Below are 16,803 nucleotides of genomic sequence, written 5' to 3' on the forward strand. Positions count from 1 at the left end.
TGTATGATGATGAGATCTGTTGTTCGGTGTTCAGCTGCTGAGAACAGAGGATTTAACTTCTAGAAGTCTAAAGTTTGACTCTACATTGTGGTATTATTCAGTAATGTTAAATTAAGGTCAGTATCTCCATCTGTTGTGGCTTGAGTTTACCATTTTATGCTCTCAGCATATTTTTGCAGCGTTCAGTATCTTTGAGCTCAGACTAGAGAATTTTCTGGACTTAATCTGTTGTTGTTTTGGGTCGTTGACATGAACAAACATTTGCATAAAGAAAGCATTTTTGTCCACTTGTGTTGATAAGGGTATTTAAATCTTGAGAAATAGTACTGTAAGGTACATTTAGAACAGACAAAAAAAGTGTGATTAATTTGCGATTAATAGCGAGTTAACCATGGAATTTGTGAGATTAATCGCAATTAAAAATTTTAATCTATTGACAGCCCTAATAAAAAATACATAAACCATGAAATACTCGTTTTTTTACAGTGTATGTACAGTCCTGAAATATTTTCTGTTATGTTTACTATTGCTAATTATAAAATGATTATTTTCCTCATTAAGGGTGAAGCAGTCCTACACAAAACTCACCAATCCTGTATGCAGCCAAAGGCCAAACCCCTGTAGTCTAGTCCACCATTCAGGCTAAAACCCTGCAGTCTCGTCCACCATTTAGGCTCCCAGTTGTGATTAAATAAGTCCAGTACCTGTGCTGATGAAAGCTGGGCCAGTTTCTGACAAGTTCATAACATGGGAGCGTCTTTAGAGCTTATTTAAGAAGCTCTCCTGTGTTATCATGGGGGGGGGATTTCATTTTGAGGCAGGAACATTTTAACTCTGTGTTGTCTGTGTTTTTAGCTGTCAGGCTGAGATAAGGCTCCGTAGTTGTGGAGAAGTGGATCACATTTGTCCACTGCTGGGCCGTCTTCTCTTTGACATGTACGACTCTGGCAGGGAGTTTTAGCATAGTGTTTGCACCCAGGCAAAGTCTCGTATTCTGGCTGGAGTGTCTTTATGAGATTTTAAAATCCTGGCGTTGTCTATCTCTAAATGCAGATAACTAGCCGCTAACTCGCCATTGCTGCTCTGTTTACCCGTAGTGTTTACCTCCTCTCTCCTCCACTGATACAAAACTCGCTTGTGCGGAGGAAGGTTATCTGGATTGGCGGGGGAGGGAGCTCTCTGCTGTGAGAGATGCATTCAGGGACAATGGGAGAAGCAAAACTCCAGCTAGAAATGCACGCTGACAGCTCAAAACTTCCACATAATTTATACTCAGGTGTTCGCGATATAGTCATTTTATACATCATGTGTAGCAAGAGCTACGATACATCGAGTATACTCGATATATCGCCCGCCCCCATGTTAAGATGAATGTTTGTATTACAAGCTGTTTTTTGGCTTAGTTCCTTTTTGCTACTTCATACTTTTTTTATTTACTAGCAACTAGAAATCAACTGTGTGGAAGCCTGCGGCAGGGAGAGAGTCAGCAAAAAACTCAAGAGAAGGCATCAGTAACAACAGGGTGACATTGATTTAGTCAGAAGCAGAAAAAAGGAGGAGCTGGGGTGGGGGAGGGGTGCAAAAAGTGGTTTTCAGAGTCAGAGCAATTTGAATATGTGCATTTAGCTAATAGCATGCTTACGGTGAATCAGCTGGCCAACAGCAGATGAGGACTTGCATGAGATAAGCTGATCTCACTTATCGTAATTAATAGTAATGTAGTGCCTGACTCCATAGCCTGCCGGAACTAACATTATAGTCCTGATTTCAGGTTCAAATTAAAATACTACAGACTGCCAATGGTTTATCCCATTACTATGTCAACATCATATCAAGTCAGGAATCACATAAACAGTATTCAACCCTGTGCAGGCAATGAAGCATACAGTTTTCCTTTATTCCCACTTGAACATGTTATCAATATTATCATGGTGTCGCTATAATATGCTGAAAATCTGAGAGGCATCTGGCTGCAGACCTCTATTGTTGGGCGTTTTGGGCTCATCTGCTGCAGACCTCTACAATGAGGTGACCTAGACCTTTAGCTAGGAAGTGATCTTCTAACCCTTGTTGGGTTTCTCCTTAGTTTGTGGTGAGTTCTTTTTAGTTTTATCCCCCTCCCCCTTATCCTAAACTTAACCTTTAAGCCTGTTTCAGACTGGAAGCCTGTTACGCTGCTTGCGTGTGCCACGTGTGTCTGCTCCAGCTCCTGCCAATGTGGATTTCACACAAGGCGCTGCGTGTTTTACACAACACGCTGCATGAGTTTGCTGCATGTCAGCTGCAACTTCCTGCTGTCAAAGCCCAGTCCTTCTTCATACGTTTTACCTCGATAAATCCCCTACAAGCAACTTGATTCACTGTGTCGTGAAAGTGTGTCGGGAACTATTTAAACTAAAGCATTCTCTATAGAAACGCAAAACCATGATTTTAATTTGAAAAGCTCAAACCAGAAGTGCACTGATACTGTGTTTATCTTTCCTTTGGCATGTTCTACCAATGTGGAGACAGAAAGCTTCACTAATATGAATCTTTAGAGAACAGCTTTATCAAACAGGCACATTTAAGCTTGTGGTCTTCTTTGGGGTTATCGGGGCACACTTTCTAAACATATTGTACCCTCATGGATGTATGTATGTGCTACAACAAGGTAAATATGGCTCTCCATTTATAATTTTCCAGTCCATGACCTAACCTTAACCTGCTATCAAACTAAAAATCCAGCTGTGTCGCATGTGAGACGCTTCCAGTCTGAAACGGGCTTTAGGGTTCAGGCGCCTAGCCCTGACCCTCTTTGAGTTTTCCTTAGTTTGTAGAGTGTTGTGCTGCTTTTGAAAAAGTCTGTCAATATTGTTACATTTGATAGGACAGATGAGAACCAAACAAAAAAAAAAAAAAACGGATATACACATCATAATTTAAATAAAATCTTCTTATCAATCAGAGTCTTTATTCTTGCTACTATCTGTACATTTTTGTGGGTGAGTAGACAAATTCACATTTTTAACAGAAGTGGAATAGCTGAGTAGGGCTTGAATTATTGGCTTTTGAAAACCTGATTTCCCATTAAGTGAGTAATTAGTTTATTGTCTGCCATTTTCAAACAGATTTCAACATTGGATTTAAATTTGTCCCTAATGGGAGTTTGTCCAGAGTTTGAAAATTCTTGGCAGATTAGAGGCAGCTAAAGCCAGTGGGATCATACTAGGACTGTCAATGTAACAATATTAATAACACTGGAGATCAGGAAGTGGTGCCATAGTGATCAGGTGCAAGCAAAAAATGGATGAAGGACAGAGACTAAAGAATGGCAAGTTCAACTTTCAGATCATGCCAGATAAGACTGAAGTTATTCGCATTTTCTCTGGATGTGAACTGAGTTACCCCGAGTTCGTAGAGTCTTAAATACTGTGTACCACTTGCTAGCCAAGCACACCGCCAATACAGAGAGCCGCCCCCCTAACCAAAGGCAGGCCATGCTGGAGTGTTTACAATGATGGCGATGCCTTCTCATCCCTGAAATGTTTCTTTACGTCCCTGGTCTACCTGTGGACTTCTTTTTTTTTTTTCTCATTGACCCCACTAAATAAACCTGCATTGCACGCTGTTTGGACAGTATTTACTATGATATTGTAGCACTGTTATCACAAACGGTTTTAAATAGTTAAAATTTAAATGGTATGATAGACATCAGGGAATTTTATCACAGTTGTCATTAGGGATGCACGATGTTGTTAGCATGGCATCGGTATCGGCAAAAATAGCTTACAAAGTGAATTATCATCATTTCTGCTAATATTTACAACAGATATTTTGGCTATAAAAATCTGCCTGTATCAGCTGTAAATATTGGCTGTTCAAACAAACAAGTCAATTTAGTTTGAGGCTGGACCAACAGATTTACACCAGCTGAAGTGTTTGTCTGTATTTATCATCATTCCTTACACTTTAAAGTTTGTTTTAAGGACTGAAGGTTTGTTATTTGTTCTTCTTCAAATTTCAACTTGTGTGCTTTAAGTACTGAAGTTTAAGGTCTTAACTACATTTAAATGTTGGTTGCGATATGGATATCAGCAAAAATCCAATATCAGGCATCCCTAGGTATCATGAAAACCTGTTACCATTTCAACCTTACTTATGATCCTGCTGCTCTGAGCTCTCAAATGTACAACTTTATTCCTGTAATAGCAACACTTTAATCTTAAAATGTCAGATATGTGGCAATTGGTAATGTTCAAAAACATAAATATTAGGGCTGTTAACATTAACCTTTAATGCCTGTGATTAATCTGGAAACCTTAACAAATTAAAAAAAATAGTAACACAGTTTAATCATATGACTAAGTTTGACCACAACTTCCTCCCGTTGTCCTCCAGCATAGATGTCTACGTGCCTGGGGGTGAAGAGGTGAGAGGGTCAGACACAGCCAGCAGTGATGAGTGAGGAGACAGACCCAGGTCTGCTTAACGGCAATTTTCCTTTTTAAAAAGCTGGAGAATGTTAGTTAAGATAAAATCAAAGCTGTGGGTACATGCTGCAGTGATGAACTGACTTTACACCAACGCACAACAAGTCTGAAGTTCCACCCTCAGGCAAAGAACATCTTTGCTAATGTTAGCAAAGACGCTAACAGCAACACTGGATCAATCCATGGTCATACCACTCTGCTCAGCTGCCTCAGGACAGTTTTCTTCTTCAGCTGCTCAGATAAATGCTGAAAATGCTCCAAAACGTTGAGACAGTCCCGTTTGTTAACAATATTTATCCAGTGTGGAAATCCACGGTAGAATCACAAAATTATAGTTGATTGGCGAACTTTAGGAGCTGAAGACGGAAAATATGATGCATTCAGGTAACCTCAGTAAATTGGACAACTGTATTCTCTGTGTCATGATGTGTTCAAATGTCACATAAAAATGGGAAAATGTTGTTTCTGATGAGAAACTTCTATAAATACAGTGTGAATGTGTGTTTATATTTGAGGGATCTACAATAGATGTGACAGACTGAATCATAGCTTTCAAACTCAAGCATTACTCAGCTAAGAACACTTGGAGTTTAAATATTTGCCCTTATTTTGTCTTTCCACCAGACTATAGAAAGTATTGATTGTGGTATTGATAAGGACTCAGATCAGCACTTTAATGTGCTGTACGTAGAATTAAGAGAATAAAAATAAAACTCTTGACAATAACAACCTTTAAAAATCTAAAAACCTAAAAATATACTTAAACTTAAAAAATGCTGTGATTAATCAGGATTAATAACAGCATAGTGATGTGATTAACTTGATTAATTTTTTTAATCGACTAACAGCACAAATTAATCTGCAGACATAAATAGGATTCATGCAACTCTTTTATTAGAAGTAAATGGCTTAATTGAATTGTGTTTGCTGGCTAGAGCTGAGCTAACATACTAGCTGTCAAACAAAGAGCATTCCAGCATTATGTAAGGGCAGAGGAGAAGAAAATAGGTAAACGTGTCACAGGCTGGTCACTTATTGCCTTTAGTCCTCACTTACCTAAATGAAACACACACCATCTGTCAGCTACTTGGTGAGTGGGTGTGAGTGTAGCATGTGTGGTGGTGGGATGCACTGCTATAAGAAACAGGGTGGCTAAGAGACAGGAAGGGAGTGTAAAAAAAGAAAGAAAGAAGAAGAAAAAGAAGCAAGCAGAGTAATTTTTCTCCCTTCTATTCCCATGGGCATTGCAGCAGTGCTTTTCACTCGAGTTGCCACATTTCATTTCCTGCTGTGCATATTTGTGTGTGTGTGTCTGTGCATTTGTCTGTGTGCATGTGTGAACTATGTGAGGGTCTTGCTCCACCGTGGTGATTTATAGCAGCGGGCTCGGGCCCTATCTGTTTTCGATCAGTCTCATGCTTGGCTCTGGCTTCCCTCCAGCGCTCCCCTGGCCCACCGGACGCTGACTCTGGGTGGGACCCCTCCAAAAAAAAAAAAAAGCCTGGGACTAGCACCACAAACACTCTGGTTCTCTAACTCTTTCATTCCCCACTTCTCTGTCTCTGCACTCCTCTTTCCCTGCATAGCTCCCCCTTCATGTATGCAGTTTCACAATCACACTCCATCGCTCTTACTTAATCAGTCTCACTCTCTTTCTTCCTTTTGTCTCTTTCTTGCTATCACGCTTTCGCTCGCCATCAGCTGACAGCAGCTTCAAGCACTTAATCACATGAAAACATGCAAACATCCTCACAGGAACGCCCACACACCAAGACAAGCGCACATGAGGTGTTTTCACACATGCACAGAACCCCTGAATATTCCAACAAATTTTCAGCGTGAACTGCAAGTGCAAATAAAATGCTGCTTTTTCTAGACTTTTTGATGACAGCCTCCTCATGAAGATTTTGCATAATAAAGTAAGGGTTAGCTTACGTTACAACATAAATAGAAATACTCAAGAACTCATGACAGAGGAGTGGGTAAGACGATGACGTTCACATCTTCTTGCAGGTAATAAAGCCGCATCATACTCTTGCCATTATGTTTCCACTAATTTGTTGATGAAGTGAAGTCTAATTACATTTAGCACTGATAACGAAGAAAAGTTTTAAGTGTCCCATTTCAGGGGTAGCATCCCACGGAAGGCCCATTTTATGTCACAGCAGCCCATCGAGGGCTGTCCCACTTTAACGGATTCTTCAAAGTGGCCAACAAGTGTGTCATCCTCTCCCCCGCCAAAGAAGGATCCATTAGGCACATCCTTTATTTTTCCCAAATATTGCGATTTAATATGCAATTATTCTAGGGTTAATCTTATGGATTTTTTTGACAAATTCAAGCAATAAACAATTCCATAAATAAGACCATGTGTACTGAAAACAATGAAATTATTTCCAAAGCAGTTAATCCATAGTAGCATGAATCTGAATATGGGGTTGCAACAAGTTTTAAGCTATAAAGGAGGCAGCTGGGGTGGGGGAGGTGAAGCTGGCTACCAGCTGATCACAGCTGGGGTATGACTTTTATGAAGTAAGGCTAGGCTCTGTCAGTTTTAGATAGAATGAGCGAACTATTTTTGCTCGTATTGCAAATGTGATGTCATTTGCTTTGCTTAAGTGCATTATCATTTTTATGTCACTGTTCTTTTGATTAAGAAAAATGTATATAAAACACTTAAAGTTTTTTTTTTTGTAAACTATTCTAAAATATTGAGACTTGAATCTTTGCATAATGTGCATTAAATCTCTGCCACTGCTAAAAATTGATTTATTAAACTATTTTTCTGACATAATCTTGCAAAGCAGATGGATTCGCCCATTTCTGTGTTTCTCACTGGCGAAACCGTCTTGAAAAGCTCCTGTCTGAACCGTTTGGGCCCGGTTAGAGAGTGACAGGACCAATTAGCGTCAAGGGGCGGTTCTTTAAGGTGCAACTGAGTCATGACGTAAACAAGCAGCAACAAGAGGCTGGTGCAGATATGGCGGGAGACATTAGCATGGATGCTGATAAAACGCCTGTTTTATCAGAACTTGACGACATTTCTTTGTTCAAAGAAGAACAAAGAACAGCAGTGAGCTGTTTTTGTTCCAAAAACGACAAAAGTCATGTACTGACATGTCTACAGTCGCCATGGTTCGCGTTATGCAGTTCTATATGGAGTTTACTCCTTGATAGCGGCTATGTCACGTGCTTTGTTGCTCTGATTGGCCAGTAAAGATGTGACTGACAGAACGTTCATCCAGTCACCCACATTTTTTTTTCAAAGGCTCTGCCCTTTCCCAAATGCCGTCTATGAGAGGTTTTCCAGATGGATGTGTGAAACAAATCTTTTTAAGTTTTTCTTGGTTTGCAATCTCTTTGTCCATTTCTGTGCAGGGCTCTAGCGATGGTCTTCTTTGAGACTAAAAATTCCTGACTTTGCTAAATCCTTCACTAGTATCTTGTCAGTTGTACTGAGGTCTTTGGACACATCTCTCACTAGTTTTCTTTCCAGGGTCTTTAAAATCATTCTCTTCCTACCTCTGCCAGGCTTGTTCTGTACTGTGTTTTCATAGTGGGGGGGAGTAATCATTTTGTCCTCATGTGTAATCTGGTGTTTTAGGCAGATGGTAATATACTGATAAATAAATTAATGTTTTGGAGTGCTCGTTGAATTGAGAAAACTCCTTATGTAAAGGAAAGTGACCAGCAGAGGTTGGCAGCAAAACTTGTAGGCTGTGGGTATGTACTTGACAACCATCACTATAGTCAGAGAGCTAAATTACTGTAGCTTACAGGTGTGCAACCTTCGCAAGACGATAAAGATGGTAATATAAGAGTACAGAAAATGTAGGTTGTGGGCTTTTACCTGATCCCTCTTAAAATCACCACACAGGAAGACATCTTGAATCTTTTTTCCTGAGAGAACCCAGAAACAGGCTACATATTGCTAAAGGATATGAGTTTTACTACATAATTAACCACAATTAATCATCCCATTTGAAAAGCTACAATACTAATGTTATGGAACAAAAGGAGCCTTGGAATAATCTTTCAAATAATAGGGTATGTTACCTGATGTTATTTCAGCTAGTTCCAGTGTAGCTGGATGTGGCTAGGTTACAGGGCTCATTAGAGAAATGGCTAAAAAGGTGAAAAATGGAGGAAGCTGGTGATGGAAATGGGACAAACAGGAATGCCTGTTATCATAATTTAGCCTGAATAATCTCCGCAGGCGACAAAGGCTGGGTCTTCGTCTGAAAAAGCCACTTAGAAGGATTTCAGGGTGGCCTGTCCGGACATTTTCTAGAAATTGTCATGAGTCAACGCATGAAAACAGCTACAGATTACATTCACCGCCCCTCTCCAGGCCCCCCTCAACACCACAGCTGATGTCATGTTGGCTCACACCTTCTATTTGCTGTGTTACATGCAGAATATGCAGGCCTGCGATTTCTACTTGCGTAAATTCAAATTAAAGTTGTCATCATGTTTGGGAGTGGGGGGAGAAATCCTAGCAGCTGTGTCATTGCTGGCATGGGGCAGTTTGTTGTAGTATGAGTAATAAGAGCTGGATTTTTCTGCTGCTTTTCTTCTTCATCTCTGGAAAAGGAATGCAAACTTCATTGTTCACACTGGGAAACACTGTCTGCAGGTTCCCAGAAACCTTAGACAAGAGTTGAAGTCCTTGTCGTTGTATGTGTGTATCTTCAGTGTGATGATAACTCAAACAGGAAGGGGCCTGTCAGTCATGCGCTTTCTCCCAGCTGTTGGTCAGTACACACATACAGCTGGTCTTCCTGTCTCTTGTGACCTTGGCTGGGCTTTGGAGGCTCTTGCATGGTTTTCACATCCACTCATCCCCACCTCCTTTTTACATCTCTTTGCCTTTAACATCTTTTATTCCTCCCAGTCATCTTCACTGACAGCACAAAAGTGACGAAATCTTTGAACTCCAACCTGCTGGTGTTTCCCACTTCCACCTGTTATGACCGTTTTCAGGGCGGTGATGTCAGAGAGGAGAAAGCTAGTATAAACAAGAGAGATTCATCCAAATAAATGGTCTGGATAGGGTCACAGTCTTTCTGCATTGTTGTGCTCAGCTGGCTCAAACAAGAGGATAAATTGGACCAAAAACAAGGCTGGTCAAACATGCTTTAGCCTAGATCCAAATCACCCAGGATGTTTCGTCAAGCTGCCAAAATATTCCCTCAAAAACTTTGATCTGAAGCCGAACCTGTTCCTGACTTCTGCCGCCTCTCTAAGATCTTAAAAGCGAAGTGTGTCAGTTTGCTGAAGGCGCTGTTTCCCGTCAAAGATGAAGTCATACAACCTCTGTTGATATTGGTGGATGCTCAGTTTGTGTCTCTATGTTTGTGTTTCAGGATGAGAAAGAAAGAAAGAGGCAGTGTGTGTATTTCCCAGCAGCCAGTTTGATAGTGCTTGGAAGTGCCAAACCACATGAAAATGTCATCTATGTTTGGTGATGGAATGCCGCTTTGTGATCCAGTGTGCACACTTGCAGACACTCAGGCACAAACACACCCTGGCATTGTGTGGTAATACATGACAGAGAAATATGTGTGCAGATAATTTCTGTGGTCGATAATGAAAGCCATAATAATTTTCTTCTTCACTCCCCCTGAATCTTCTACCTTTGCTACACCCTGCTACCTCTTAAACCTTGTCTATTGTCCTTTTTCACCTGATTTATAACGTTGATCATGGATCAATATGGACATCATATGGTCTGTTTCTCTCTGTGGTACAAAAATTAGGTCAAAATTAAGGTGCACGTCTTGAAAAAGTTAATTTTTTCCATGATTCAACTCAAAAAGTTAAACTTTAATCTAGATTCATCACACAAAAAAGTGAAAAATTTAGATTGTTGTTGTTGTTTTAATCTTGATAATAACACCTTACAGCTCCTGAAAATCAAAAATGCACCTAGGGCTGGGCAATTAATCGCAAATTAGATCAAATCACAGTATGGCCTGCTGCAATTTTCAAATTGCAGCGGGTGCAATGTTTTTTTACCTGAAATTTGAGTCAAAATACCAGTTTCAAACTTTTCTTTGCAGCAGAGACATTAAACATTACATATCATCACATATCATGCAATCATTCTAGTGGCATATTTAAAAAAAAAAGTTAAAAAAAAGCTCTTCTTCCATGTTGAATGTGGTTTAGAATGAATTATTGTTTGTTTTCATTAGAAAATACATGAGATAGGGAACTTATAAGTAATAATTGCGTATTAAATCGCAATATTGAATTTTAAAAAAATCACAATTAAATTATTTTCCCAAATCGTTCAGTCCTAAATGCACCATCTCAAGTTTTTAGAAAACTACAAAATACCAATAAAAGACGATATCACTGGTGCGCAGATGGTTTCAAATGCGCACCATGTATGCGGGCGGCCCGGGTTCAAATCCAGCCTGTGGCCCTTTACCACATGTCTCTCCCTACTCTCTTCCATGTTTTCCAGTCTATTGTCTTCCTCTATCTAATAAAGGCATGGAAAAAAAAAAAAAAAAGATGTTATCATTAATGCACTCAGAAATCGGTCAGAGCTCCTTTTGCACCAATTACTGCATCAATGCCTCATGGCATGGAGGCAATTAGGGCTGAACGATATGGACAAAATTTAATATCCTGATATTCATGCCAGATATCTCGATCTCGATGTGACTATGGGTTCAGTGGAAATTAAGCTTTTTTTCAGAAAAGTAAAAACATCATTATACGAAAGGATGTGGGATGTGCAGTTTTATTGATTAGAACTCACTGTCAGTCATCAACATTAACATAAAGTCACCAATAAATAAAGTAGAAATCAAACATTTTGCTGCAGCTCAGAGCTTCGAAGAAGAACAGGAAGGGAGGGGGAGTAGAGTTGATTCTTCACGATTCACATCAAATCTTACATGCTTGATGTTTGCAACTGCCTGAGCTGTACATGCAGGGCAGGCAGGGAAAATATATTCCGATATCGTTGATTTTTGTGATATTAATATCTTAAATGTTCATATCCTGATATAGATACAATAAGGATATGTCTTTCAGCCTTAGAGGCAATCAGTCTGTAGCACTGCTGAGGTGTTACGAAGCCCATGCCACTCTAATAGCAGCCTTTAGCTCATCTGTATTGTTGACTCAGGTTTCTCTCATCTTCCTCTTGACATTTCTGCAGAAATTCTCTATGGGGTTCAGGACAGGCCAACCGGCTGGTCAAACAAACACTAATACCGTGATCAGCAAACCTGTTTCTGGAAGTCCCACTGGAAAAGGAAATCAGTATCTCCATAAAGCTTCTCAGCAGTTGGAAGCAAGTGCTCTGAAATCTCTTAGCAGACGGCTGACAGCGTTGACTTTCGACCTTGATAAAGCACAGTGGACAACAGCAACAGATGATATGGCATCCTAAATCATCACTGACTGTGAAAACTGAAAACACTGATGTTGAATCACCTTGGATCCTGTGCCTCTCTGATCTTCCTCAGGGACCTAGATTACCAATTGAAATGTAAAATTTAGATCCATCTGAAAAAGAACTTTGATCACTGGGAAATGATCCAGTTCTTCTTCTTGTAAGCCCAGATGAGACATTTATGATGTCTGTGGTTCAAGATTGACACTTAGAACTTAACACTTGTTGTCCATTTCCTGGACCCGTCTGTGTGTGACGGCTCTTGATCCACTGCTCCAGCATCGGTCCACTCCTTGTGAAGCTCCTGTAAGTTTTTGTATCTGCTTTGTTTTGCAGTCCTCTGAAGACTGCGGTCTTCCCTGTTGCTTGTGCATCTTGTGCTTTACGTGAATATGATCTGATACTCTGGGAGCAGCAGTGACCTTCTGTGGCTTACTCTCCTCCTGAAGGGTGTCAGTAGATGGGTTTCCATTAGAGCCCGACTGATATGGAATTTTGGGGCCGATGCCGATATTGGGGGCTAAAAAAAAGCCGATATCCAGTATATTGGCCGATAACCGATATATCCAGCAATTAACAGTTTCATATATTTTTGTTTATTTCACGAATATGCAACTTACACAACTTTAAAACGGGTTATTAGATAACGGTGGACATGTGAATTTACAGTTGAATTTATCATTGTTTATTTCACAAAGAAGCAACTTAAACAATGTTAAAATGCTGTATAATAGTCTTTTAATAGATAATGGTGGACATGTGAATTTACAGTATTAAAACGCTGTAATACGCTTTCTAAAACTTACATGAAAAACTAGCATGCTCTCCTTGAAGTGCCTCGAACAGCGTGTTTCCGCGAGAGCGTTATTGTAGTGTTATATCGTTTTATAAAGTCACAGCTTACCATGGAGTAAATAAAATGTACTGTCTCTCGCCGTTTCTCTGGTCCTAGTCCTCTTCTCTAATGTAGCCAAGGCTTGTGTGTGAGGGGTGGGGCCAGGCACTTGGGCTGAGTTCAGCAGGGACACACAAGAGCAGAGCGACAGAATCCCCGCACGGCAAAAAAGTTAATATATCCACTACATATTGGCCGACGTTGATTGATCTGTGATACACTATAATCGGCCCACCGATCAGTCGGTTGGGCTGTAGTTTCCATTACAGAGTACGCAAAATAAAAGCGATATTTCTTAAATTTTGACTCAGTACAATTGTGCTTTTTATGTGTTTCCATTGAAGGAAGTTTTGGGCATGAGCCTCGCAATTCTCGTAAAATCTCATCTCGTGAGATTCTGCTGCTAGGAAGCTCAAAACCTGTTGCTTGTTGCTACAGTTATGATTACAACTACAGAGGTTTCCTTGACAATTTTGAACAAAAGACGAAGGCAATGGATGATGGTTCAGAGGCAAAGTCCATATTTATGGCAAAAGCCACATGTAAGGGTATATGATGCTTAAAAAAGCCTCGTCTCCTCTTCTGTCCACACGTACCACACCATGTTGCCTCAGAGTTAACTGGTCGCATTTCACCGTACATTACGCCCTGTGATGTGAAAATGCATAAAAAGTGTTTCAGTTGCACTTTTGCGATATGTTTCTATATTGAAACATCTGAAAACCTCCTTATGAAAGCTTAAAAACTTTTAGTGATATTTCAGAGGTTTTTCAATATTCATCACCAGTTTTTTGTTGCGCTATTTCGATTATACTCATTTCTAAGGGTAATGGAAACACAGCTACTGATTGTCTTCTGGACAGCTGTCAGGTCAGCAGTCTTCCCCATGATTCTGGTCATGTGTACTGAACCAGAATGAGAGACTAGAGGCTCAGGAAACCTTTGCAGGTGTTTAGTGATAACTAGCTGATTAGTAATTGGAATTTTCCACATTTTTTAAATTATTCTCTTGAGTTCTAAGCTATAACCATCAAGATTTAAATGTAAATATTTCACTTTGTTGTGTGATAAATCGAGAATATGCTTTATTTTTTTAGTTGAATTACAGAAAAACAATGAGATTTTCAAGATAATCTATCTTAGCAGCGCTATGAAATAATCATGGAACATTACGGGACGGAGTTGTTTTAGAGGCAAACGCAAAGCCGGAACTACACTCCAGACATGGCTGCTGCATTGTCTCACTCCGCCCAGTGGTTTACTAAAGAAATACGAGTATTTGCTTCATGTGTCGTAATGTTACATAATTATATGTTATTATTTCATAGCGTGGTGAATGTGCAGGTCACAACTTGTCCACAAGAGCGTTTTGGAGTTGTTGGATTGTGTATTTGATGAGTTTGATAAGCTGGAATATCGTAAGACTCCATTGCGTTGGCACAGCAGCTCCCACCTTGACAGCGCCGATCTAAAAATAGCTTGCACAGACAACTAAAGGTAATGAACCTATTACTAAGACTATACGGATTATGGCAATGGGCAAATTTGCCAAAATGTTGAAGTATCCCTTTAAACTAAGACTGAATATTTAAAAAAAAAAAACATAAATTGCTATTATTTCAACTCATTGCAAATTCAATATGAATTGCTGTATTAAAGGTAATTATGACATGTCTTTGTAATTTTTGATAAGACAAACAAAAAACAAGAAAAGTAGGAATTTTGCTGAATATTCTAGAAAAAAATGACACTTGAATGTTTGCGGGATGTGTGGATCTTTGCTTCAAAAAACATATTAAACTGGTACTTTGAAACACATTTTACATCAGAGAGTTATTGCACCTTTGTGATTTGAAAACTGCAGTAGGACAAATGTTTATTATCTAAAATTCGATTAATTGCCCAGCCCTAGATTAAACATAATGAAGGTATTGCCAAAATCCATTTTCTAGCAGAGTGTAATCCTGCTGTCGATCTAGAGGTGACATTGATACCAGTTTACTCCCCCCAAAGCAAAAACCCACAGCTATTGGAAAGTTTAATGAGTGTTCTGTTAGTTTTCATTAAATTTTCTCCAATTTTTCTGCCTCTACTCAACTCATTTAGTTGAGTATGCTGCAAGAAGCCGTACAAGACTTGAGAAGCAGCCTGGACTAGTTTATGTAAACACAGGATGGGATGTTGTAACAGATGCACACTTGCTGCTGTTCTCTACTTCTTCATATCTGTGCATAGCCTTAAAATTTATCACCACTGCTTTCACATCCAGAGGCTTTTAAAAAAAACACAGAGTTGTTGAGGAGAGGGAAGAGGAGTCTCATAGCTCTGCTGCTCTAGCTTCTAATCTGACTGTCCTTCTCCTTTTCCTTCTCACGTGTTTTGTTTTGCCTACTTCTTCCTGTTGTTTGGTAGTTGTTCACAAACAGTTTGGAGCATTACTGCCACTTAGATTGACATAAAAATGCTGTTGTGTTATTACTGTTCTCTCCATTCAGTTGTATTTGCTGTTAAACGGCATGCACCGTAAATTAATCAATTTTTCATAAACTAATTTTATTTTCTTTTTTTTTTTACCTCTTCGTCATCTACACCCATCCAGCACAAAAGGGTCTGCTCCACCTCAGCCCTGATGTCTACCAGGAGATGGAGGCCAGCAGGAAGCAGGGGGGCGGTGCTTCAGGCCCTGGCAGCAACAACAACAGCGGAGGCTCCGTCAACTACATACCATCCAAAGACATCGGGCCATGCTCTGCCCCGCTGCCCCCAGGACACCCTCCTTACTACAGCGGCTCAGCCTCCTCGCCTAGCCCAACTGCCACCATGGCTAGGGAGCTGCTGCTGAACGGTCAGTCGCCCACAGCCGAGGCCTCCCTGTCCATGAAGGGGAAGAACCCGAACCTGGCCTGCAGCGTCTCGGTGCAGCCTGCACAGCAGCTGGACTACCTGGCTCGTATCCAGGGCTTCCAGGTAAAATTCAGCACTGTGTTTAGGGTCCTTCGGTGAAAAATCTCACCATAAAAGCTACCTAAGCTTCCTTTCTTATTTTGTTATTTGTACTAAAAAAACAAATATATTTATTTAGTCATAGTGCTATTCATTTGAACTTGTTTTTTTCTGGTTTAGACCCTCCTTTGGAGGGCCCCAATGAAGATATGATTGTTTTTAATCTCAAATTAATTTAACTTAATGGAATTTAGGCATGCATTTCATTTTAACTGTCATCCATTTATGTAATAAAAGTCATAATTTGAACTTGAGGCATACAGCACTTTCTCATGCTAACATGACAGCACAGATGTTAGTGTGACCATGCATAAATATGACCCCCCACATTCACACACATAAACACAGTCATACATTCCTGCACTGATTCCCCTCCCTCTCGATCAGTGGTGTAAATTCAAATGTGGTTCTTGCGGGTATGTGTGGTTGTAAAGAGGAGAAGCTGCATGCAAAAGCAGCTACACATACATAAACAGATTTAGTCTTAGAGGTATGTGTAAGAACAGCAGGCGGAGGTTTGGCTTTAATGAGAATACAAAGAAAGACGATCCAAGAGGAAGTATCAGAGTGGTGTTTTGACAGGATACATGAACTTGTTTGATGAGACTGTAAATGACGGCATTTGAGATGCTCTGATAACTTTTTTTCTTTCCCACATCAATTCAGATTCACATCAGAATCACATTTATTTATTATAAGTATATTGAGTCAATCTGAAATGTCCCTCTGATGAGGCCCAGTGGCAGTATGATGGTTTTGTATGCAGGATAAACCCTGGTATGCATGATATTATTGACATGATTTTTGCAACCAACATGTCAGCTGTAAATATTGACCTGTATCTCTTTTTAACTAATTAGCCAGATTTACCAATCAGAATCTGGTTCAAAATCTTTAAATCTGTAACTGAACCAATATTACTGTACAGTAGTGAAGTGTGAGGTCCTCTTACAAATCTATATTATGACAGATGGGACAAAGACCCGATAGAGACCCTGCATAGAGATCTGTAAAAGCATCTT

At 39.9% G+C, this 16,803-nt stretch overlaps 1 protein-coding gene across 1 annotated transcript in view; it reads left to right on the forward strand.

Annotated features, from left to right (window-relative positions):
- stau2 (staufen double-stranded RNA binding protein 2) overlaps positions 1-16,803 on the forward strand; it is a 190,096-nt gene that overhangs the window by 86,283 nt on the left and 87,010 nt on the right. Inside the window, exon 12 of the mRNA XM_041814339.1 lies at positions 15,378-15,745. Coding sequence (XP_041670273.1) covers positions 15,378-15,745 — 368 coding nt within the window. The remainder of the gene's footprint in view (positions 1-15,377; positions 15,746-16,803) is intronic.

This window comes from Cheilinus undulatus, linkage group 19 (genome assembly GCF_018320785.1).
Source record: "Cheilinus undulatus linkage group 19, ASM1832078v1, whole genome shotgun sequence".
Taxonomy (NCBI): Eukaryota; Metazoa; Chordata; class Actinopteri; order Labriformes; family Labridae; genus Cheilinus; species Cheilinus undulatus.